This window comes from Didymella exigua (genome assembly GCF_010094145.1).
Source record: "Didymella exigua CBS 183.55 unplaced genomic scaffold M421scaffold_3, whole genome shotgun sequence".
In the NCBI taxonomy this organism is placed as follows: Eukaryota; Fungi; Ascomycota; class Dothideomycetes; order Pleosporales; family Didymellaceae; genus Didymella; species Didymella exigua.
In genome coordinates, this window is record NW_022984777.1 from 988,953 (window position 1) to 1,012,439 (window position 23,487).

The window sequence follows — 23,487 nt, forward strand, 5'->3', positions numbered from 1 at the left end:
TATATACCATTCTGCTCAGGGCGCTCTTCCCTGGTCAAACCTGATCCCGCTTACCACCATGCTTCCAAGGGCCAACACCGTATGCCACCGGGCCGCTCTCCATGCTACAGCCCCAAGAGCGTGAGCTTGGTCCAATGAAGCCTGGACTCCTCGCACAATAGATTTACGCGAAGGGTGATGCTTAAACGATGGTCGTCCAGTAACGTTGTCGATCATCATCGCCAAGTACCAAGAGGGCAGACCAGTGGAACGATGATACCAACACAGCATACGTCTGTAAGCATCGTGGCCGGCCTCAAGCGGCTAGTTCTCCGCATGCGTTAAAGGGCGCGGCAGAGTCGTTAAGGCTGTAGCGAACACTGGAAACGAAGCATTCTTCCGGTTCGATGCTCGTACTTGACGTTGATATCTACAGGCTCTTGTACAGTTTCGCATCGTTGCATTGCTTGAGAAGCCATGTTCTATACGATGAACGCCAATTAGGTCAGAATAGCCAACAATGGCGCCCGTAAGGCTGTGGTGAATTGAGAGGTGAGGTCAAAGAAGACGCGCATTACGGAAGTCACGGCGCCGGAAGCGTGTGGAGAAGCTTGGCCGACGTACTCCATCACCCCAAACTAGTCTGGTCTGGAGCCCTGGGCGCCTTTACAACTCATCACATATGCTTGAGCATTTGATGGCCGAATCGAAGGTTTCTGCAGCAGATCGCGGGCCCAAGGCCATCCATCTAAAGGTGCGTGCGCGTCTTTGAGACTCTAGACAATTTGTCTATACCTCAACGAGACGAACTATCGCTGCAACCGGCATTCTGCTTATTTAAGCGTAATTGAGCATTGTTCAGCACGCGGTGCGCGTGTCAGATCAATCACAGGGTAGGTATCTCACAAGCCAAAGTTGAGGCGTAGCAACTTCGGTCTTGATTGTTAGAGCTTGCAGCCAATGTTGAAGACTTGAAGACATGACCGCCAGTCAGACTTTGACTGTGTTGCTACTGTCTGTCAGAGCATGCGGTCCGGCAAGATTTGACCGAAAATAAACTAGCCGACAATTGTGCGCATGATCATGCCTTGCCAGATCGAGCGTGTGTACCACCAAAAGAGTAATATTTGCTGAGCCTCTTCGTTTCAATCCTTGTACCATTCTCTCTGCGTATCGCGAACCGCGTTGTCAGCCCAACCGACATCACGCTCACAAATTAAGCATACCAAGCTTGATACCCAAATTGCCCTCAGAGCTGTCTCCTTGCACCTACCTAGTTAGCAGTGACCAATGATGAAGCAGGCTGTCACGAAGCATCCTGCCTGGCTACCTCTCAAATGAAGGGGCTCTCATGTCGCGGGTAAATTTGTACGCAAGCCCTGAATTTTCAGAAGCGGGAAGCACTCAACCTTGAACTTGAATGTGCGCAGCTTGGCCGGCCAATTGGACACTGCAATCAGCTCTGCAATGTGGAATGCCCTTCCATATATGATGCAGATAGGCCTGCCTGCACGATGTGCTCGATTCGATATAACGTTGCCAAGGCGTTCCTTACTGTCGACAGTCCTGCGATGCACTCGGATGAAGTCTTGTATTCACTTGTAGCACTCTGCTCAGCTCGTATCGTAAAAATTGTAATGATCCAGGTGGCCAAGATCAGCAGACTCCTGTCCTACGAACGCCGAAGTCTGCATCGGTATGAACTCGCTGAACAGATCCGCCATGTTTGCGTCCGGTGCAAATCCAAGGTTTTGCATGAACTGTGGCTGGTTCTCTAACTTGTTCGTGTTGTCGAGCGAAGCCAGGTCGTCGAAGAAGCTTTCAAGGTCTCCAGGAATGTCTGGATAGCGTGGATCAGGTGGCGCAGATCGGGAAGCATTGATGAAGGACTCGATTTGCTGATTCGTGTTTGCGCCCAACACATCCGGAAGGCTGCCGCTGTTCTGCGCTGTTCTCGCATTATTCCCTGCATTGACCTGCACCGTTGCCTGTGTGCCAGAAAGAGGTTGTTGTATTGAGTCAGGAGTTGGCATCTGCATGACCGAGATGGACTGCCTGGAATGGATCGGGGGCGATCGTATGTCCGGTATCGTCTTTCGCCATGTACGATCGATATCAGTCTGGAGCTTCTGCATACGCGCACGGAGTGCTGGATCTGACAAGAAGTGGGTGCTATGTCGCTTGACGATTCCCATGAGGCAATACACAACTGGTGGTAAACTTGTTAGGCCTAGCTTGGCATGTGAAGGTTCAAGTAGCTCCAAGATTCGTTGGAGCCACTTCTGTGTAGGCATCAATGACAGTGCTGTACAGTGGTATGTTAACTGAAGTAACACAGCCGGTGGCGTGGAAGGAGTCGGTGCATTTTCGGACTGCAGGTAGTCGAGCTTGGGAGGCAACGTTGACTTCCAGTCATTCAGTCGTTGTACAGTGTCTTGAAGCGGTAGGCCAGACGGCGACGCAAGCTCGCTTGTTACAAGTATGTCAAGCACATCAAGGAGATGACGGAAGCTGCTGAAAGCTAGGAGTGGCGTCCTTGATTGCTGCATGGCGGCTGTGTTGGAACCACCAGACCACGGTTGCCATTCTTCGAGGCCATCTTCGTCAATCCGTCCGAGCTGTTCAATATTATGCTGTCGGAAGTATGGGCGTCTCCCCAGCTGGAGGGCAAGCATGCTATCTAGTACAAGACAGCCTCCGAAAACATGCATTCGCCGCGTGCTGGGTATAAGGGAAATCTGGTCGACATTCTCAAGCACTCGTGAAGCGCAGCCGACTAGGAACCAAGCGGCCTCTGTTAACGATTGCGCAATACTAAATATCGCCAGGTTGAGAAGCGCCTTGACATGACCAAGATCGAAAGAGCCCAACTCATGGGGAATGAGGGATCTGGCAGTATCGTAGAGCTGCTTCGGTGTCATTGAGCCCTCGCTGGCATGACTGACGGAGTTCGAGCTGTTGCTCAGCTCATATGTCGACGCGACAGCCAGTATACTCCACAGCTCAGCGTGAGAGCCAGAATCCGGTGCGTCGAAAGATAGTCGCATGCCCGTTGAGGGGTACGAGTATGACAGCTTCAGTACGTCATGCTTCTCGCAGATCGGCAACCAACATTGAGTATATGTGAAGTAGTTTTCGATCTGTTTCCAGCTGTCCAATGGAAGCGTTATCGACAAAGCGTCTCTACCCAGTCCCTCTGCTAACGCTGACACTTGCTGAATCAGTGACTGCGGAGTGATTAAGTCGTATGGAAGCGATTCGTTAAAGTTCTCGTTTGGTGTCGGGGCCGGTGCGGGCTCATCAGCATCCGAGTTATTTTCATCACCTGCTGGCGATGGCGGATCTGAGTCGTGCCGTGATGGTTCTCCACCGGATAGTAACGTGTCGACGTCCCTGTTAAATCTTGTCTTTCGCCATTGTTTGTGTAGCTTGTTCGATTCTTTGGAATCGCGGCTCAGCAACAGTGAGGATGGCCCCTCCCTTGCTAATCTATCGTTAAGATATCTTTCATTCTCAGCGTTTTGCTGAAACAATGTTGCCAGCGCCAGCTCCAGAACACGGATGTAGCCAGGCTGAATGCCTCGTTTCTTTGGATTCGTTGTGTACGTGCAGCCTCGCTTCGATGTCAAGCAAGTGGAGCATGTTGGCTGGCCGCCATCGCACTTTTCACGAGCTACTCGGCATTGGTCGCAAGCCCGTGAGACTCTGGTGCGTTTGGCTGGCTTATCTGGGTCTTGAGTGGCTGATCTACGCTTTTGCTGACTTTGGGCAGGCATGAGCGCCGATGAAATGCTCTGGCAGCGGAAATGTGGCCAGTATTGATCCAGGACAGCCACACGGACAGATGAGCAGCTGTGAGCAAGTCCAGAAGTACCGATTTAGCCCTGGAGTACACGTCACGGCACGGGGGCTCCAATTGCACGCAAACATAGACTTCGAAGTCTACAACGCGACACAATAGCTGTGCGGTACGAAATTCTTCCGGAATGACGGATCAACAGGTCATCATCCAGAGGAAGGATAAGAGATTTCGCTGTTGCATCTGTGCTAGCCTGCACCTCAGTCAGCTTGTCGTAGACACACTTCTTCGAGATTTACAACGTACAACACCGCTCGAAACTCAATTGGATGGGTCTGCCGCTTGTATTGCTTCACGCCTGGTGTGCCTTAGTAATTGATGATGGAATAACGGAGTGTTGTGGCTGGGGGTGGAGCGGAGGGTTGGCATGCCTCGGTGAATCGCTCCTTCCATGATGGAATGCGGGGTAAACTTTCATCCGACATAAGCTTACTTTCATCCGCTTGCTCCTCCACCAAGCTTCGCCCTTCGCTTCCACACCGCAATCCGTGCCATGACAGCGGTATTAGCGCTTCATAGTACATGTGCAATCCTGAAACTATTCCCGCGCTTACCAGGCTGAACCTCATTCCTGTCCATCTGAGCAAGGCGCTCGCCCAGATCAGATGGTGTGCGTATCACTGTCCCTCTAACCGGCCAGCGGATCGCGCGAAAGAAACACCGAGAAACCGACCAGACGCCTGCAGTGAGACATAGGCTAGAAGGGTTTCCACGATACCCAGCATTTTCCATACTGCCAGGAAAACCGCCTATTAGCAGCTATTGAACCCCTTCGAATCCTCGCCATGGCGTCTGCAGCAGTAGGCACGAAGAGGTCTTTCGCCGCCATGAGCGAGGACAACCGTTCGCCCACCAGTTCGCTGTCGACATCACACAATGTGAACATGTCAGGGGGCCTCTATTCGCGCCAGCGAGTGAAAACGAACATAGAGGAGTCGTGTGAGTAGTGCCGGGCATGCTGCGACATGTATGCGCTGACCAGGATATAGTAACATCCACGACCTCGAGCGCTCGTTCTACCCCACAACACACACCAGCACCTGCCTCACCACCCAACGAAATTCGGCGCGTCTTCGAACCGGATGCGTCGATTGTGCTCATTGGTATGCGCGGCACTGGCAAGTCGACCCTGGCCGTTATAGCGTCCATGGCTTGTCGGCGACGTGTCGTAGATATCGATGATCTCTTCCATGAAGCAACGGGTTTTTCGACCGCCAAATATCGTAAGCAATTCGGTGCAGCTAATCACAATTTGCGACAAGAGGAGCTCCTGCGGACTGCCCTGCGTGCACATGACAAGGGCGCGATAATAGTCTGCAATGGAGGTTCATTGGAAAGGAATGGGCAATTGCTAATGCAGGAATTTGCCGGTACACATCCAGTCATTCACATCGTACGAGATCTGCACAGTATACACAATTATCTTGGAGGGGTTGAAATCCGCAGACTGAGGGACATGTTAGCATTCAGTGCACCCATCCTTCGTCGTTGCTCGAATTACGAGTTCTGCAACGTTTCAGAACATGCACCGAGTCGATCGACCGCGCCATCACATCAACCTGTTGCGCCAACCTTCCTCACGCTGAAACGAGCGCAGCGCACTTTTCTCAAATTTCTTTCCCTGATCCTGACACGCGATACGGCAGATGGGCCGGTCGGCAACTCAAATCCGCCTTTAGAACCGGGCTATCCTTTGTCAGATGTTGCAACCGAGCTGAGAAAATACACCTGCGCTGTCCAGGTACCTTTGTCTGATCTGCTGGCTGAGGACGTGGATATCCAAAGTCTAGAATATGGATCTGATGCCTTCGAGGTGGTGATTGACCCCACAGAACTTGACCTTCACAGTCAACGACTACGAACGGAACGAGCAGATGACATCAGCAACTGCATCTCGAAGATACGCCGCAGTACAGTAGTACCTATCCTCTACCATGTACTACCTTCAGCATCGAAAGACTACAGCCGCGGATCATACCTTGAACACGTACGCCATGGTCTACGGATGGCGCCTGAGTTCATTTCTATCGATTTGTCTGTTGGCGCAGAGACCGTGGCTGAGCTCATCGCATCTCGAGGCCGATCAAAAATCATTGGGCACTTACACGCCGACAAGAACTGGGATCATCGTTCTTGGGGAAACTACTACGAGACTGCGGTTCGGTTGGGCTGCGATGTTGTGCGATTCACACGGCCAGCGAAGTCGATCGATGATGATGCATCCGTGCACCATTTGAGGTCCAAGATCCACGCAAGAAACAGTACTGTCCCTCTGATATGTCACAATACAGGCCGAGCTGGACGTCGATCAACATGTTTCAACAAACACCTGACCTCGGTTTTACCAGAGTCTGTCCGAGATAAGCCTGACTTCGCAGCGCGGTGTGAACACAATCCCGAGACTTCCTGGCTCACGGCACGAGAAGTCACACAAGCCCTCTACTCAACGTTTACTTTCGATCTGATGAAGATTCATCTCATCGGAGCGAGGACGCAGTACAGCCTTTCGCCAGCCATGCACAACGCTGGGTATGCTGCTTGCGGCATGCCTCATCAATTCAGCTGCGTCCAAACATCAACTCTGAAGAGTTTGCAAGAATTCGTACATGATCCGAATTTTGGAGGTTGTATTGTCATTCAGCCCTTCAAGATCGAAGTCATCTCGCTGGCAGACTCTCTCAGTCAGCACGCCCGAGCTATTGGTGCCGTCAACACACTCATACCTGTCCGACACCTCAACGGCGATGGCAGTGTCCCTGGTGATTTGGAACTCTTCCAGGAGCGCTGCCAATCAGGTTCTGTACAAGCACTGCACGGAGACAATACCGAGTGGATCGGAATCCGGTCATGTATCCGGAGAGGACTGTCGCCTGCGAACGCGGTGCGACCAACAACATGCGCTTTAGTCGTAGGCGCAGGCGGCATGGCCAGAAGTTCTGTATACGCCCTTCTTCAATTGGGTGTGAAGAATATTGTCGTGTTCAACAGAACATTGGACAAGGCGGAAGATCTGGTTGTTCACTTCACTCGACTCGTCTCATCTTCAGCTGGAGCAAGCTTGGTGCCGTCGGCCTCTATTCAAGGCTCTCGACCAATGTTCCACACAATGAAGTCTCGAGACGATGCCTGGCCAGGAGGTTTCCGTCAACCAACGATCATACTCTCCTGCATCCCTGCTGATCCCATTGATGACAACCCAGCTCCACACTTCACTTTACCAGAGCAGTGGCTCAAGAGCCCAACGGGAGGCGTGGTGATGGAGCTCGCCTACAGAACGCTCAACACGCCCTTGATGATTCAGATTCGGGAAGAGCCTTCAAGACTATGGACGTTCATGGACGGACTGGATTGGCTACCGGAGCAGGCATTCGCACAGTTTGAACTGTTCACAGGGAAACGAGCGCCGCGTCGAATCATGCGAGAAGTAGTTTTGCAGGCTTGGAGGGATGAGCACGGCAATGCTGATCCCGAGATGGTGGAGAGGAGGATGAAAGCTATTGATGACCAGGAACCTTGAAAAGGGATGATATCACGAATGAATGCACCTGCAACGAACACGTAGACAAGGATCTGAAATTTGCGCAAGCTGTGTTTGCCTGTGCTGTTATTGATAAGTGGATGTTGGAATGTCAGAGCGCGCGCCTATCGCATCGCTGCGCTGATAGTGGCCGTTGGCTAGGTTGACGGGCGGTCAGCAGTGAAAGTCGCGACACGACGCGTCTAGCCGAAGACATTCACGCGCTGGCTTGTGCAATACACTTGGCATCTGCATGCTCACACGCCGACATAGACACGACAGCGCGTCTGAGGGGATTTCGAAATACTATGTATCCTGGCTACCGCTCAATTGCAAGCCAATGAGTTCGCGCCGGCCCCTCCAACCCATCCCCGCGCCGCCGGTAAACGTCTGGAGCACGCGCTACGCCTGCATCACGACGACGACGACGACCAAGGCCGCAGATGGGACTCACGACATGGCAGATCACGTGCTGGACGATATGCAAGAATCCGGATCGATAGGCTCAGGTCTAACGTCGCTCTCGGGCGACGACGACTTCGAGCGGCGGCTCATCCAGAATGCGCGCGACGAACGACGACTGAGGGACGCGCGCAACGACAGAGCGCAGCCCTTCCGGAAGGCGCGCACGCATCCCCGTGTTGGCCTGACTATCGACAACCTCGAGCGCAACGAAGCACAGAACGACAATACGTCTGCGGCCACCGCGCGCGTTGCGATCAAGAGCCCACCCAGCAGCAGCGGCTCGATGCGCTCCGGCCCGCCTGTGCACGCGCCTGCAAGCTGGGGGAGGAAAGGACGGACGGATCCGGCATGGCTGAGGAACATGAGGCGCGACGAGCAGCAGCCACAGCAGACGGCCGCGCCGCCCGAGGACACGATGGCCGGGCAGCATGACAACGGGCCACTCGACGACGGGCCACCGAGTCCTCTGTCGCACAAGGGCCCCAACCCGGGCAACCCAGGTACACAGCGCCATGACGTCTCGGGCGAGTGGGACCTCACATTCGACATGAACGAAGCCTCGATGCTTGTGTCGACACCGTACGTCCCGCGAAACACCATGCTGGACGACATCCGCGAGCGCGAGATGGAGAGCCTGCACGAACAGGGCGCCACTGCTGCGCGCCTGGACAGAATCTGGGAGTCTTCGGCAGAGGAGAAGCGCCGGCCCGCTGTCAGCGCAAACACAGCACGTGCCGAGGCGCAATCGCAGGATCAGGGCTCGCCCACCCAGCGGCTGCGCACGAGAACAAACTCGTGGCAATCGCTGAGCAGGTCGCAGCCAGAGCTTGGGAAAGAGAACTCGCCCATCGCCGTCTATAGGAAGAGCATGGAGACCGTGGGCGTGGTCGACGGTGACGTCGTGGCGAGCGCCGACAGACGGACTCCCAGGCCCTTCAGCAATCGACGAACAGACTCACAGGATCTCCTGCGCCGGCTCGCACGAGCATCAAACACGCCAAGCCCCAAGGAAACGCGGCCAGCACGCCCGCAAACCGACCCAGCTCCGCAGCAGCACAGCTCGTCACAGACCGCCATACCCGAGACCTCGTACACAAAACCAGGAGCGAAGGACGAGCCGGTAAAGGCAATGCCTGCGGAAGACACGGCCAAAGTGTCCAATTCGACGCCACAGGAGCAAGCACCGCGCGAACACCGCCATGACACACCGCACGATGGAACCACACCAGATGTGCCATCTTCAGCACCCACAACGGGAGAAGTCGAAGCAACACCCCTGCCGGTGGAGCGGTCGTTACCCCAACCCAAGACCCCCTATGTAGTAGGCGGGTGGCTCGATACTCCTGGCCCTCGCACCTCCCACAGACCAGCGGAGTCTCACCGTGAGCCATCACAGTCATCCGAGAAGGGCACAAGCAAGAGTCGCTCGCTCGAACAGTTGACAGTACCTAAGGAAGCCCATCAGCCGGTAGATGACGTTCAAGGACCTGCCCAGTCCTCACCGCCTCGCCCTCAGCTTCCTGACTCGGCCTTACACGCTCTTGTGCAAGAAGCTAGGGCCAACCACGACTACGGCGATGATACCCTACACTCCCTTGAAGATCTCATGACTCCTCGTGCCGAGAACGAGACAGAAGAGGATACATTGCAAGGTCTGCCACTTCCTACAAGTGCACCTCGCAGCGAGGCGGAGCGTCTACGCCACGCTGAAATCGTGGACTTGCATCGCCTCAATCAACACCTACGAGCCACAAGAACAGGTATACGCGACATCAGCCGCGGAATGAGAAGAGTCGGAACAACGGTCGAGCACACTCAAGTCGATGGGACGAGCGAGAAGCTACCCGTCCTTGTTCGCGACCTGGGCCACGATTTCTCGCCTTGGACATGGTTTCGCAGCTTCTTCTGGGATGAGCGCCTGAAGACGCAGCGACGATACAAAAACGCTCATCTCAAGATGTGGGGCGGTGTCACATTATTTGGCATCTCGCTGACACTATCCTTCATCTGGTGGGCGAGCGAAACTGTCGCCTGGTACGTCCTTTCTCTTCCGATCTTTATTCTGCTATCTCTGGACTAGAGTCAGTCAGTTCACCTCTTCGTACATCAGCCACCTTCCAATTTGGGCTGCGCTAATCACAATAACAGCGAGATGTTCTGCCACCCTGAATACGCGCGCTACTCACCCTATCCTTTCGCAGTCAATATGGATGCACCTAAGCGTGGAATCGTGATCCCGACGCTTGTATATCGCGCGTTGTTTGAAAGCTGGCCGACACATATTGTTTCACCTCTCGCATTTTTGCTATCGTGGCTATGGACCTCAATATGGACTCTCGCTTCTGGGGTCAAGATCACTGGCTTGAGCCAGCCATCGCATGTGGCTGTTTACAATGGCGGACCTGCAATGGCTGTACATACACAGGCATCTTGGAAAGTACAAGAAGAGGTCTACGAAGAGAACAGCCGGGATTGGAGTATGGCAGAAGACGAAGTCCTGCGGCGGTGAAGCCGGGCATTGTTTGTATCGTTTGGTTCCTTGTTGATACGGGTTAGCATAGTATTGTTTCAGCGCGGCGTTGGCGTTGGCGTCTGTTGTTCTTGATGGCTACAGTGGCGTGGCTCTTGGTCTTGGAGCACTGACATGCATCAGGATATTCTCACGTAGCGATCAAATTTGTGTTTGCGTAAGAGAAAAGCTCTTACCACTTCACCCCCTTCAGTCTATCAGGTGGCCTGAGGTTTTACTCATTGATTTACTTAGCCTCTCACAGCACGCGCAAGCAAGGTGTGTACCAAGCGGCACCTCACAATACTATACTAACAACCTCTATAGTCGGCGGTCTTCGCTGTCTTTTCGCATCTGCTTCGGCAAGGCGTTTGCCAGCGATCGTAGCCTCACCAAGTAAAAGGCCAGTACCAACAGGCCTGCGCAGTAGCCCTCATTGTGAAGGGGCTACAAGCGTCAACTGTCAAGCAGCGGAAACTCTACTGTGTGCTGCTTTGGACACTGTGTCCGCCCACAATGCCTTTGTTCTTGGCGTCATTGCTTGTGGACGTGCCTTCCAGTCATGACCACCCGCCTCGTGGCTGTCTTGCTTGCCTCCCGCATATGGCAGGACCCACTAACAACACTTCGGTACGTTCTTTCTGAGACGATACTACACCACCAACTCCTCATCCATATTCACAATACCACTACTTACGACATACAGCGCTGCAGATGCCCCAAATGCTCTCACTCACTTAGCTATAGCCTCGCTTCTTGCCTCAGTAAGCCTACATTGCTTGCATTCGCGGAGGCCCAAGGCAGGCTCCTGACTACAACACCGCAGGTACCGCTCACTTTCTTTCGCCAACGAGCGAAGCTACGAATCTCACCGTCACACTCACCGGTACGGCGAACTAGCGATCGCCAAGATAATAGCAACGAACAGGAACTCGTCCACGCCGGCACCATGGCACAACTCACACCCATCTCGTCTCGCAAACGTCCCTTGCCGGACGACGAAGCAAAACCACATGGCTCCAGCACATGCGAAATCGGATCTCGAAAGCGTCAGTGTGCTTCGTCATCGGGTACAGACTCACCGTCAGGCCTCCGTCTCTCGATACCCGGCGAAGATACTCCCTTGACCCCACCACTCAGCGCTGAAGGGGCGGCTACTATGAAATTGAGACTCATCATACCGCAACAAAAGACCGACCGCGAACATCAGAGGAAGATCAATAGGCGTAGAGCTGATGCAGAGCGCTGGAAGCCTAAGCTACAGCGTCCATATCCTAAGTCGGGCGAAATCAAGACCGCCTACCCACTCAAACTGATGCGACATTACCCTGATGCGAGCACATCCACCCAGCCAAACTTTGTCAGGCCGAGGATCGACGAGTCCGCTCGTGTGTCTCGTCTATTGCAGCAATTCCCTATCATGAACACCGAACACGCGGATGAGATTGGCTACGAGGAGCGTTCACCCAGTGCGGCTTCACCTGTTGATCAAGCAATACCATTAAGCACACGCAGGGAGAAGTTGAAGGAGACTCGATCCGCGCACGTGGGATTACAGGCGAACAAGCAGATTACCAGGAGCGAGGAAGTCCAGCGACTAGCATGGCAGTCGTTTTCACTACCTGAGAAGGGCCGCATTGACCGCGGGCGCGAGGCGATGATGCAGTCTGGCCTGATCACAGATGATCTGAATTTGGAGGCTGCCGGTGAGCGGAACCAGCTGCCTCAATGGAAGAAGCGTTGCACAGGACGCTTCGCTAAGGGGCATCAAGCAGCAGGGTAGAGACTCGCTGCTGAACGTGCTGCCGGGCAACTCTGTAGAATAGCCTTATGCCTCAGTGAGATGCGATTGAACTGATTAGTGTAGACTTTGGAATCTACTGATATTAAAACTATTCAAAGCATGGTCCCTGAAGATTCCGTTATTGCCTGCGCCTTATGTATTACGTTTGGCCCCGAGATGTCAAATCGAAGTTTGCCTACGTCCACCCACACTTTCTCTTCATGGACTGTCCAGCTACATATCAATGATGATCAGAGTCCGTATTATTTAGCTTTTGGCACGAACCAAGGATTGCCAATTGCGGAAAGGCTGAAGACTTCCACGATTAGGGATGGAAGTCAAAAGCAGCGTGGCACGAGCGGAGGTCGAAAGATGGCTTTGACCGTTGAAGGTAATGGGAAATGGGTATCATGATTTGTCTACCTCCAGGTTTCCACCAGTCGGCTTCGTAGCAGCCGTAGCATCCACCTGTGCACTTGCAACCGGCTCGCTGGTAGGCTTGTTACACGCGGTCCCTTGCATCTTTTCAAACTCCCAGACGATCTTGTCTGCGACCCGCTGCAGTGACCTCCCGTCCTCCAAGTCCATCCTCCAGCGATCCTTCTCTCCCTTGGTGTAGCCAGGATGTGCGATGCTTGCCTCGAAGCTCCTGATCTCAGCGTCTAAGGCCGCTTGTGTGCGTTCAAGCTCCTGAATCGAGAGCTCTGGGTTGTGTACCTCAAAACTGTGCGTCGACTGTGGCAGCCACGCATCGACCGAGCCAGTCGCAGATTCAGGTGAGTCTACAATGGCCTTGTGCTGCAGCGACATGCGCCAGTTGATGAGTCTTGACTGCAGTATTTCGGCTGCGCTGCGCAACTTGTTGTATGTGATCTGCAAAAGCTGTAATTCCTCCAGACGCTGCCGTCGCCTTTCATCGTCTGACTCGTGCAGATGGCAGTACTCGTATTGCCTGTGCGCGCTGACAAACAATATGAACTCGGCCTCCTTGAGCAACGCCGCGATCTCCGCTTCGTGCTCTTCTATCTTGGCGCGCGTGGCCTCGACGCTGATGTACTTGAGATCCTCGGCATAGTCGAACGGGGGCACGTAGTACGGTTGGTCTTGGTGCGTAGGGGTGGAATCGGGGCCGTTCGTAGCAGTGTTCGAATCCGGGAGGTCGGAAGAATCGGGATCAAGACCGTCTGCGTGCTCGAAAGCAGACGATGGGAGCTGCTGTGCATACCACAAGGCGTTGTGACGGATGTACAGCTGGACCAGAGGGTTGAAGCTCGACATCGACTGCTTGGCCCAGAACAGACGCCAGAACTCGAGTGAGCGTCTCTGGAGTCGCCGTTCGAGGCTCCGGTAGGCCTTCTGCCGTTCGCCGGTGAAGTGCAGATGCGCATGCGCACCCAATATACCAGCACAAGCTCCTATGTTGGCCAGGCCCAGGCACCGTGTCCAGCGTGGTGCTGCCAAGCGGCGCATCAAGAGGGCAGGCACAGAAGCCGCGAGCCCCAAGCCTGCGCCGACCAGACAGCCATCGTCCACCGTCAACTCGCGCGTCCTTTCGTACAGCGTCCACGGCTTGACCTCACCGCTCGTGTCTGACAGCACGACCGACTTGAACCGCGAGTCGTAGTACCAATTGGCCGCAGCACCTACTGCGCCGGCGCACAAAGCCAGCTTCGCCGAAGAGCGTAAGAACAGCGCGGTCCGGGGCAGCACATGACCTGCAGATGCTCCGTGGTCGTATCGTGTGGCGATAGACGTGTATGCGGCGGCGGCGGCAGTCGAGCCGAGGACTGCCCACTGCAACGTCGCATTGGCACCGAGGCACTCTGGTCTCCGAGGGACAATCCGGTACTGTCCTTCGCCTGTGCTCGGTCAGCTATTCTGTGTGGGAGGCACCTGGGGCTCGAGGCGGACCCGAAGGCACGAAAAGACGGAAGCCCATCTTTGACGAGTGGCAGCCGCACTGTTGCAAATGCGTCAAGATGGCTCCAGCACCTCATATGAATGCGCTGCGCAGGACTCAGAGAGGGGAAGCACGTTGCACGGGGGCAGAAGGAAGGCGATGCCCATTCATTGTGGGCGCGGCATGGCAGGCAGGAGTCTGGGTGCGGGTAAGGCTGAGGCTGAGGGTGTGAGGCTGACGAATTGATGTAACACTAGCGGGCCATTTCGGGCCATCAGGGCGTAGGCCACCTGCTACACAGGAAGCCGAGGACTTGAGTGGGCACACATGATCAGAGCGCGTGAGGAATCGTGTCCAACGTGACAGCTGCCGAGTGTGGAAGGAGCTGCAGGGTGGGTAATTCTTAGTTACGCACGTGAGCCTGGAGACAGCAACCCTCGAACACGCATTCTCACCAATCATGCATTGTGAGACTGTGTGTATTGATTCATTTGATTGACAAAGCCTACATGTCTGTAGCAGCTGCTGATGTGCATGTGCTAGACTGCCCCAACACAATCCGCTGATATTTGCTAATCCTGTACAAATGAGGACGCCTCGAAGCCTGATGCAATATTCCCTGAACGCCATCGCTAATCGACAGTACAAATTGCCTGTACTCGCTTTTTGGACAGAGGAAACTACTAATACAGCCGTGGCTCTAGTAATGAAAGGATCGAGGCCCAGCGCACTGCTATCTCTTGTGCACCACAATCTTCGCGTCTTCCGTGCGGAGGAACTCGAATACGCCCCGGTTCAGCCGATCGAGACCCTCCTTGAACATGTATTCCGTGTTCTCTGTATTGCCCACGACTGTGAAGGTTCTACAGAGCAAGTCCTCGGGGCTGACGCCATCTAAAGAACTCATGTTCTTCCACTTCAATCGTATGATTCGCAGATCGTTCATGGCCAGCAGTCGATCCATAAGGCCAGCGGCGCCAACTCCAGGGTGAGCGAGCAGCGAGTGGCGAAGGCTGGCTATTACCTGCCTCTCATGTATCCAGGCTGCCAGAATGCGAGAACAGATATCGTAATGCGGACCTAGTTCGGCGCGGAACAGAGCTTCTCCGAGGTACCAGAGATTTTGGATCCGACTGATGACAAGTCCTTCGTCTGGTGGCGACCTCGAGTTCGGAAACAGATACTGAACAACACAAGCCAGCACCTCACACTGGAGCAAACGCAGGTCGTTGATAGGGACGAGAGGCCTAGGATGGTGTTGAAGAGGAATTTCAACATGCTGGCTTTTCAGCACTGGTTGCGGGGGTTGCACGGGAGCTGGACCGGGCACGGGAGGCTGCACGACTTGGGATTGGCCAGTCGGAACTACTGCAGGAACGATCCGCACACCATGGATGGGTGTGTGTAGCTCCGTAGGTGCGGGTGCAGGCGCTATCTGCTGAGTGAGCTGCTTGACCGCCTGGGCATTTGTGTCCTGCATGAACGGGGTATTGGATCTGCTGCGAGGTTGAGGAGCGATGGAGCGGCTGATGTGATGGCTGCCGGGTGTGTGGGTACGGCTTGGAAGCGAAACTGGCCCTTGATGCTGGTGCAGTGGAACATGGGATTTGGTGGGTGTGGGGTTGGGCGTCTCGCTCTCAGGACAGATCTTGACTTGCGTGGCTTGGCTGCGTGGCGAGCTCTGCGGCTGAGGATGCAGTTGTGTAGCGGTATGAGGTCCGAACATGCTCTGTGGGGGTGCTTGAGCTATCGATGATTCTCGACTGGCAGCACCGTTCGTAGGCCTAGGTGAGCTCACAGCATGAGAGCCAGGACCTGGAGCTGGCGGTTCGGTCGAATGTACTGAACGAGGGTCTGCCTGCGCTGGTGTTTTGTTCGCAATCCGAGACGCTGTATCGTAGGGACTTGTATACGCGCGAGGCTCTGCGCGAGGCTCTGTACGGGTCTGCGTCGGCGAGGTCATCTTTGAATCGAGTGATGGTGCTCGTGAAGGTGCCTGCAGCGGTTCATTCGAGGAGTCCCTGACTGGCGGAGGAGGCCCGGCAGTGCTAACCGCGGTGAAGCTGCCCGTGTTGACAGCCGTAAACCCTCCAGCAGGGACCGGTGCAGCTGCAGGGGGTCCAGAGATGCCATTCACATCGTTACTTGACATTGGGCTCAGCTGAACGCGAGCAGATTCAGGGCCAGCATTCGGGGTCGGCGAGAGATGATGGTTCTGATCAAAAGGTCGCACTGGAAAATGAGGCAGGTTCTCGGTGCTGCCAGGGCTTGAACCACTTAGACCTTTCAGTGACTTCCTAGGGCTCGCACTCCTAGTTCCTGCTGGCATGGAGTTGTAGGGTCGCTTAGCAGACAAGGGAAGATTTTCTTCACCATCTGACATTGACCCTACACCTAGATAGGCAGAGCTTTTGCGTTTCTTGAGATGAGGGACGTGTCTAACGTCGAGGTCAGCTCTGGCGGATGTGTTAGGTTGAGGCGGCGAAAGTGATAGTGGCGTTCCATGTCGTGACTGTAGCCGCGTAAGCATCCACACAACCTTAACTTGCCCGAAGCAGGTGACCTTGGACTGATGCTGCACTTACACCTTCGCCCTCCAGGTCAGCCAGGGCTTCGTAGTCGTTAGCGCCGAATGGCCTCTTAAGCTTCATGTTCCTAATATAGTAGCATGCCTTGATGATGAACCATCGATGCAAGTGAATCTTGAGTCTGCATGCATCAGCAAAATGGCGTCGCATCGTGAATCCAGATGCATGCTCACATTTCCCTGTGTTCTGCATCCTCGTAGAACAAATCTTTGTTGTAGGTCTTCTTGGTTGGATCGGGGGTGAGGAGACAGCTGCGATCGGCATCCCTGCCCCAGATAGCGGGTCCGTAAGTACCGAGCAGCTCCTCCAGCTCGGCGTCTAAGCTGTGCGGATCTGCAGCGAAATCGAGCAAGAGATCTCTCTCCTTCGGCAATTCTTTTGACAGCTTTGTGACTTCACTCGAGATTTTGCGATAGTCCGGATTGTCGAATTTGGGAATCCCGCGGTTCGTCGTCGAGCTGGATGCGGATAAGCCCAACCCCAAGCATTCAGTCACCTCCCGAATGGTAGGCGAGTGGCTGCTGAAGACGCTGATCCATCGTTGCCTATCCCATCGTCGCACGCCGTGCTCCAGATCCAGGGCCAAATTGTCCTTCGAGCTCATGATGAGGCATGTCCCAGTGGGTGGTAAAATGGTGACGATGAAAAGTAATGGGGAGATGGCGCACACCAAACGTGGACGCGTTGGCGTGAGACTCGGGTAACGTAAAGGAGAGTTTTACTAGCTAGCGTAAACGTTCCGCTAGTCGGGTTGCCTTTGCTTTTCGCAACAACAAAGTTCGGGTTCTTGCTGTCTCAGACACCGGGTCGTACAATCTCCGAATATACACTGCGCGGAGCACGTCAAGAGTTGCTGATGACAGATGGAAGTCGTGGTCACAAGTGTCAAGCAGGCCTGGTAGCAGGAAGGAAGAGATCACCCAGGAAGCGAGCGAGTCCTGGCCGATGCCATAGAGTACGCGTCCCCACGGTATGACTCGCCGCCACCCCTTGGGTAATCATACTACCACTCCTTTTCCATTGGGCCGGGAATTGCGGGCTACTGCGCCCTTGCTTCTGGTGTACGACGCTTGTGGTTGTTTAGCATAACAGCAAATAAATCAGCTACCGTACAATCGTGTCCATACGTGTACGGGTTATGCTAGCTTGGGCCAAAATTTCCGAATGACGTTCCAGGGTAAGCAATGGTCGCCTCTGTATCAACGAATAGGCATAGCTGCCATGCTTTCGTCAAGCACAAATGCGTCTATGACGCCGTCGTATCGTTTTTGGGTTCTTACTCGCGTATGGTCCAGGGCCTGCTCGTCGGTGTAACATCGGAATAAGGCTATCCGATCGATTCGCTATTGTACAATGTAAGAGCCGGAACGTGCCGCTACCTCTCTTACTCTTCACTTACCCTGTGCAGGGTGTGAGTTGAGGCGACGCACATCTCACATGTATTGATTGTGGCAATCCCTGTCTGTGCGCTCGGGACGTGTGTACTTTCAATGCGACACATAAAATAACGATTTAGGCATGATTGTATGCGACGTACGACGTCCGCCCTCGGCAATACTACGCCTAGCGAACATAATGTCACCCCGCCTGCTCGCCAACATACCCCGAGCTTGACGTACACCTAAGACTTTCCCTAAAGCGTACATGAGTAGCGTCGCGTCCCTTGCCATGCGCTGCGAAGGGTTTTCCAACGGCCTGCCGCACGAGCTCTAGCGCAATCCTACACAATCCCAGAACATAATGAAATACCCTGAAACATGTATGGCCGATTACCCGAATCCGATAGTGCTGGCTCATTGGATCGACAAGTGCCCTGAACGCTGCAGCCTAAAACAGTAACATGTACATGAATATTCTTAGAGGCAGTCTGTGCCCCGGCAGTGCACTACGCAACATACCACAGAGTACCCCTTCCTTCTTCCTCTTCGGTTCTGCGAAAGGGCTCGAGACTTTCTCCTAGCCAGCTGATGACTCTTGTGAACTCAATTGGATTCCACCGCATCTCCACCGCATATTTCTCGCCAGCGAGGACCACAAAAGCTTGGCGCAACAGCTCATCTCTGTCAACTACGAGTCCATGGCCAAGACCGAAGCCTTGCCCGACATCGTCGAAATTAGCGATGATGGTTTGTGTGGCGCCCATAAGCGTTCTGTGTTGTTGGATACGTCTCTCAATCTCGGGCGCGCTTTGGCCCTCGGAGTTCCAACCTATCGATTGGTCAGTATTGAGATGACCGGGTCTTGAAACTCGATAACTATTGGCAAGTGTAATATCGAGACAAACTTACGTCTGTCTGCACGGTCGAGCGCTGCAAGATGTCGTCTAAGCTCTATCCACGTAAGGATGGCTCGCTCCCTAGCGATGAAGACCGGAATGTTTTGGATCATCTTATCAGAGTCGGCTCGCACACTTTCTCTCCAAGTTCTCTCTAGCCGGTTGAGAAGTGCTTCCTCGTCCCATTGCACGCTGCATTCTTCGTTGTAGATGAGCGCTCGGAGCGCTCTCAAAGTGTCGTAGTCTAGTCCCGGATACGGTACACTGGCGTTACGTTGGGGTACATCCTCAGTGGCCGCGTCATCAGAGCGGAAACTCGCGACAAGCTTGGCAACTTCGACGCTTATCTGTTTGTCGACAACTGCTTGATTTGCTTGCGCAATTTGCTGTTGCACAGCAATCTTACTGTCTGCCAATTGCGGTGGGGTCGCATTTGCAGCAGCCCAGTATGCATTTGCCTGATGAGAGCTGCCACTTTCTCTTGCTGCAAGTCTTTCCCACACGCCGTTGACGACTTTCGCGGGCTGCTGTTCATTTGGGGTCGACGATCTTGAGATGCCGCTCTCACCTGTTGCACCACCGTTGACAGGTACAGAACCGGGGCCCTCACGAGGGCCTGCAACCGGACTGCCACCTGCTTCTGGAGGTGTCAGCATTGCAGTGGTGGATATGGGGCTTCCACGTGACCCTGTCTCACTTTGGAACACGGAATTTGGTGCGAGGGCGACGAACGACGCGGGCGTACTGCTCTCGCCAGTCGCATTCTGTCCGTTGACTTCAGCTTCAGCTCTGGCTTTCCGACTGTCTTCCTTCTTCTTTCGTTCGCGATCAAGACGTTCACGTGCCAGGATGACATTGCATGCCTTGAGTCCAATCCACCAATGTAAAAGCTTGTGTATGCTGCATAGAATGTGTCAGCGGTGAGCTATCTTCACTGTTAAAGTCCCGGTATTGCCTACAGTGACTTGTCTTCTTCGCTGTCAACGTAAAGGTCTCTTGGGTAGAGGCTCTCTTCCACGCCAGGCTCATTCGCGGTGATCAGATGTTCTCGGTCACCGACGCGACCCCAAATCCTGCTCCCATGCTTGTCCAGAAGCGCATCTACCTCGAATCTCAGGCTATGCTCCTCGCTCAGACACTTCATGAGATCATCCGACTCTTTAGGCAGGGTATTCACGATGTCCGCCATGTCCTGCACCAATTCCCGGACTAACGCGGACTCAAAGTTGGTCTTGCCTCGCTTGTTGGACGACCACTTTGCTCTAAGACCGAGGCGCTCAATGAGCTCGTGCATTCGCACCTTACTTCTATTCTTCATGATGTCGACCCAGTCTTTCGACGTAGCGTATGTGATCGCGGAGCTGTCCATGGCGGCTGCTTGCTTCCGGACTTGCCCGTGTCGCTTGTTTCAGGAAGTTGTGAATATGCTGGTATTGCTATGTTATGGATGTCGTGAAAGGTATCGCAAATTGTTGCCATGGATAGAAAGGTGAAAGACATGAGTGGTCTGCTGACTTTGCCGGCATCTAATCGTCGGCAGTTAATCTTTAGGCCGCAGGAACATCCAAACGAAGAGGTAAGAGAGTACGTATGTTGTAGAAGTGACGATGGCCAAGGGCACAGCCCTATTGACCCAGAGATGCAAACACTCAATTGATGAGTTTAGAAAGAAGGCGGTAACTCTGGATGGTGTTGTATTGGAAAGGTTCGCGTACGAGACCCTAGAAATGGAAGCGGTATCGGTGGCAAAATCTCTCATTGGCTCAAGGCCAAATGCGCCTTACACAAATCTCGTCAAAGCTTGTCGCCGCGCAATTGCCTCACGCTTGCCCACCAATTTAGTGTCTCCGCATCCGCCCTTGCAGCTTGCGTGCATGAATTTATGTACATTGTACAAGTTGGCCGACCCCTGAGTCTCAGGCCTCACAAGCTCACCCTCGCTACGACCGAGGGTAAGTATCGCTGTATAACCACGCCCATGTGTTCGGCCTATGCTGGTATTCGGTTATCAAAACTCACTCAACGTCCTGAAATGGACTTTCAAAACTTGGTGTCCCACTGTCGGTGCATAGTGGGGCCACCAGTGTCGAGGACGAATAAGCTGGTTATCTGCCACAACAAAGGCCGGAAATGAGTCGTCATGACTTTTCAGCTATGTACAAACATCGTAGCCATGGAGCGTTGAGAAACCTTCAGCTAATCACCTTTACACAACCCTGATCGCTGTGCAGGAACCACACCTCAAGATCTGGTTATCCAACGTCTCGGAGGTTCAAGAGCCCAGGACGACTCAGACCTTGGGCTCATGGGAAACGTTCTCGATCTGACCGGGACCCTTGCTGTGGTTGGGCTTGACATTTCCAGCTTCGATGTCGCGTTGAAGTTGATCAAGGCGCGACTCGATCTTGCCAGCTTTCCAGGGAGGAATACCGCTGTCAAACACAGAGTCCATCTCCTCGAGCGTCTTCCCTTTGGTCTCAGGTGCCGCCAAGAACATGTGAATGAGGGCAAGACCGTTAAATGTGGCAAAAATCTAAATATCTGGTCAGCTTCCTCTCTTCATCTGGCGTCGTGTGGGTGGTATTCACCATATACATCTTCCAGTTGATGCTCCAGAGAAGAGGAGGGACGGCGAAAGCCAGAATACAGTTCCATGTCCAGTTCGCGGCAGTAGCGAGAGACACGGCCTTCGCACGAACTTTGGCGGGAAAGATCTCAGACTAAGAATTGGGTCAGCTTATCATTATCCATATCAAAATGCTGCTAGAGACTCACAGGATACGTCCATGACGTGGGTCCCCAGGTTGTGGCGAACGAAGCGACAAAGAGATAAGAACAGGCGACAATGGCCTTGGAGACGCCGGGATGCTCTTGTGGCACAATCCACGAGATGTCCCTGTCGCTCTCGTTTGGGTTAGGAACACCGTAGGAGGCCTGAAGGGCGCCAGTGGTAAACAGCCAGGTCATCATCAAGAAGCTACCGACCAGGAGCGCAGGACGACGGCCGAACTTGTCTAGGTAAAGGATAGCGGGCAAAGTCATCACGACGTTGATGATGTACTGGATGGATGAGGTGAGGAGCTCATCCGCAATACCAGCACCACGCATGATGAATACAATGTAGTACATCTGCGATGTCGTTAGTGTTTCGTGGCTGGGAAAGATCTGCAAAGAACTTACCATGATATTCATACCACACAGCTGCGACCACATCTGAATGGACATGCCGAGAATGACACGCTTGAGGATGCGGGGCTTAACAAGAGCAGCGAAGCTAGTTTCAGCCTCCTCACGCTCGAAGCGAAGAGCTTCCTCGATTTCCTGGTACTCGGCGAGGACCTTTGGGTGATTCTTATCGCCGTTGCCGTGGAGATGGGCAAGAACGGTGAGAGCCTCCTCCCAGCGATCCTTCGAGGCAAGCCAGCGCGGCGATTTAGGGAAGAAGAATAGGCCAAGGAAGAGAATGGCACCGGGAACCGCCTGAATACCCCAAGGAATACGGAAGGCGGCGGTACCCTGTAACTCATTGTCGACGCCACCGTCGTAGAATGAAGAGCCATACTGGATGAAGTACTGGATCAGGATACCCCATGTGATAGCCCACTGCTGGAGGGAGACGACGCGACCACGGATCTCCTTGGGCGCGATCTCACTCTGGTAGACGGGAACGATGGCAGAGCAGATACCGACGGCAAATCCACCGACGACACGGCCGACACACAGGAGAGCAACACCGTTGGCGGAGGCCTGCAGGATGGCGCCAATGCACCAAATAATCGCAGCGATCTGTATAGCGGTCCTACGCGACAGGCGGTCGGCAAGAAAAGAAGAGCAGAGAGCACCGAAGAGGGAGCCAGCGGGCATGGAAGCAGTCTATCTGGCGTTAGTGGACGATCGATGCGTCCAAGACGATTTGCTTACAATACCGCCTTGACTGGTGCCGGCAGGACGTCCAAAATAATTCCTGTATGCAGGAGTTCCTAGCACGCCGGACATGGAAGAGATGTCGAAACCGAAAAGCCCACCGCCAATTGCGGCGAAGCCACAAATGGCGTAGACATTGTAGAAGGTCTTCATCCTGCCAGACAGTGGAATGGCTTGGGTGGGAAGACGGGAGATCTGATGCGGTTACTCAAGGTGGGGTTGCGTGATGCTTTATAGAGGGAGAGGACCTGCCACAGGCGTGATTCCACCGGGTTGGATGCGTTCACTCTTGTTCCAGTCGCCGTTGAGCCCAGTAGCACCTTCACCATACCCCTGCAAAGAGGCGCTGTGCCCAGGCTGCAGCCCCCGCAACAAGCGTTTGTGCATGCGAGAACCGGTCCACTGATCCTAGAGTAGTGCAAGGAAAAAAGTCCAATGATCATCGTCTGGCTGGGACAATTTTAACGTCGTCCGGGGCAGTGGTTCCACGATTGCTTCGAAGCGCGAAGCAGTCAATATGACGGGCAACTAACTGAGCGAGGCAGTCTATGGTAGGGCAGATCGTTATACGGTCTCATACATCCGACACGGCTGGATCAGAGGATTTCTCAGTGGATGTGGCCAACCGCAAGGCGCTCCGTCAGATTAACCGCAGCTGCCACATGACGCGAGAGTCAGGTCGCCCGCG

The 23,487-nt window shown here is 54.0% G+C and overlaps 8 protein-coding genes across 8 annotated transcripts; 3 read left to right on the forward strand and 5 right to left on the reverse strand.

The window, feature by feature from the left end:
- Positions 1 to 1,592: 1,592 nt before the first annotated feature.
- On the reverse strand, positions 1,593 to 3,755 carry M421DRAFT_89247 (uncharacterized protein; the record flags this gene model as incomplete). Its single annotated transcript, XM_033597748.1, has 1 exon — positions 1,593 to 3,755. One exon carries the CDS (start codon positions 3,753 to 3,755, stop codon positions 1,593 to 1,595), a length of 2,163 nt encoding a protein of 720 aa, XP_033453179.1.
- Positions 3,756 to 4,623: 868 nt separating this feature from the next.
- M421DRAFT_52982 (uncharacterized protein) lies at positions 4,624 to 7,355 on the forward strand (the record flags this gene model as incomplete). Its single annotated transcript, XM_033595072.1, has 2 exons — positions 4,624 to 4,777; positions 4,828 to 7,355. 2 exons carry the CDS (start codon positions 4,624 to 4,626, stop codon positions 7,353 to 7,355), a joined length of 2,682 nt encoding a protein of 893 aa, XP_033453180.1.
- Positions 7,356 to 7,595: 240 nt separating this feature from the next.
- M421DRAFT_416530 (uncharacterized protein) lies at positions 7,596 to 10,538 on the forward strand. The gene is made up of 2 exons (XM_033591106.1): positions 7,596 to 9,854; positions 9,969 to 10,538. Exons 1-2 carry the CDS (start codon positions 7,696 to 7,698, stop codon positions 10,327 to 10,329), a joined length of 2,520 nt encoding a protein of 839 aa, XP_033453181.1. The 5' UTR covers positions 7,596 to 7,695; the 3' UTR covers positions 10,330 to 10,538.
- Positions 10,539 to 11,155: 617 nt separating this feature from the next.
- On the forward strand, positions 11,156 to 12,186 carry M421DRAFT_416531 (uncharacterized protein). Its single transcript, XM_033591107.1, has one exon. It carries the CDS (start codon positions 11,279 to 11,281, stop codon positions 12,110 to 12,112), a length of 834 nt encoding a protein of 277 aa, XP_033453182.1. The 5' UTR covers positions 11,156 to 11,278; the 3' UTR covers positions 12,113 to 12,186.
- A 53-nt stretch (positions 12,187 to 12,239) lies between these two features.
- M421DRAFT_416532 (uncharacterized protein) lies at positions 12,240 to 14,350 on the reverse strand. Its single transcript, XM_033591108.1, has 2 exons — positions 14,024 to 14,350; positions 12,240 to 13,971 (listed from the first exon to the last, which is right to left on the reverse strand). Exons 1-2 carry the CDS (start codon positions 14,049 to 14,051, stop codon positions 12,521 to 12,523), a joined length of 1,479 nt encoding a protein of 492 aa, XP_033453183.1. The 5' UTR covers positions 14,052 to 14,350; the 3' UTR covers positions 12,240 to 12,520.
- A 141-nt stretch (positions 14,351 to 14,491) lies between these two features.
- Positions 14,492 to 17,490, reverse strand: M421DRAFT_416533 (uncharacterized protein). Its single transcript, XM_033591109.1, has 3 exons — positions 16,774 to 17,490; positions 16,598 to 16,721; positions 14,492 to 16,524 (listed from the first exon to the last, which is right to left on the reverse strand). The coding sequence occupies exons 1-3, from the start codon at positions 17,202 to 17,204 to the stop codon at positions 14,746 to 14,748; spliced, it is 2,334 nt and encodes a 777-aa protein (XP_033453184.1). The 5' UTR covers positions 17,205 to 17,490; the 3' UTR covers positions 14,492 to 14,745.
- A 601-nt stretch (positions 17,491 to 18,091) lies between these two features.
- Positions 18,092 to 20,556, reverse strand: M421DRAFT_416534 (uncharacterized protein). Its single transcript, XM_033591110.1, has 3 exons — positions 19,835 to 20,556; positions 18,889 to 19,775; positions 18,092 to 18,808 (listed from the first exon to the last, which is right to left on the reverse strand). The coding sequence occupies exons 1-3, from the start codon at positions 20,242 to 20,244 to the stop codon at positions 18,486 to 18,488; spliced, it is 1,620 nt and encodes a 539-aa protein (XP_033453185.1). The 5' UTR covers positions 20,245 to 20,556; the 3' UTR covers positions 18,092 to 18,485.
- A 609-nt stretch (positions 20,557 to 21,165) lies between these two features.
- On the reverse strand, positions 21,166 to 22,952 carry M421DRAFT_98108 (high affinity glucose transporter; the record flags this gene model as incomplete). The annotated part of the gene is made up of 5 exons (XM_033598579.1): positions 21,166 to 21,408; positions 21,464 to 21,595; positions 21,651 to 22,004; positions 22,056 to 22,748; positions 22,797 to 22,952. The coding sequence occupies 5 exons, from the start codon at positions 22,950 to 22,952 to the stop codon at positions 21,166 to 21,168; spliced, it is 1,578 nt and encodes a 525-aa protein (XP_033453186.1).
- Between the last annotated feature and the right edge of the window lie 535 nt (positions 22,953 to 23,487).

Coding starts and splice junctions, on each gene's coding strand:
- M421DRAFT_416533 (XM_033591109.1), bottom strand. CDS start 17,204: ATGAGCTCGAAGGACAATTTGGCCCTGGATCTGGAGCACGGCGTGCGA. Junction 16,722..16,773: donor GATGCAGAACACAGGGAAAT/GTGAGCATGCAT, acceptor TGATGCATGCAG/ACTCAAGATTCACTTGCATC. Junction 16,525..16,597: donor CTGACCTGGAGGGCGAAGGT/GTAAGTGCAGCA, acceptor ACGCGGCTACAG/TCACGACATGGAACGCCACT.
- M421DRAFT_416534 (XM_033591110.1), bottom strand. CDS start 20,244: ATGGACAGCTCCGCGATCACATACGCTACGTCGAAAGACTGGGTCGAC. Junction 19,776..19,834: donor AGCGAAGAAGACAAGTCACT/GTAGGCAATACC, acceptor CATTCTATGCAG/CATACACAAGCTTTTACATT. Junction 18,809..18,888: donor GCTCGACCGTGCAGACAGAC/GTAAGTTTGTCT, acceptor ACCAATCGATAG/GTTGGAACTCCGAGGGCCAA.
- M421DRAFT_416532 (XM_033591108.1), bottom strand. CDS start 14,051: ATGGGCTTCCGTCTTTTCGTGCCTTCGG. Junction 13,972..14,023: donor CCGTCTTTTCGTGCCTTCGG/GTCCGCCTCGAG, acceptor GACCGAGCACAG/GCGAAGGACAGTACCGGATT.
- M421DRAFT_416530 (XM_033591106.1), top strand. CDS start 7,696: ATGAGTTCGCGCCGGCCCCTCCAACCCATCCCCGCGCCGCCGGTAAAC. Junction 9,855..9,968: donor GCGAGCGAAACTGTCGCCTG/GTACGTCCTTTC, acceptor TCACAATAACAG/CGAGATGTTCTGCCACCCTG.
- M421DRAFT_416531 (XM_033591107.1), top strand. CDS start 11,279: ATGGCACAACTCACACCCATCTCGTCTCGCAAACGTCCCTTGCCGGAC.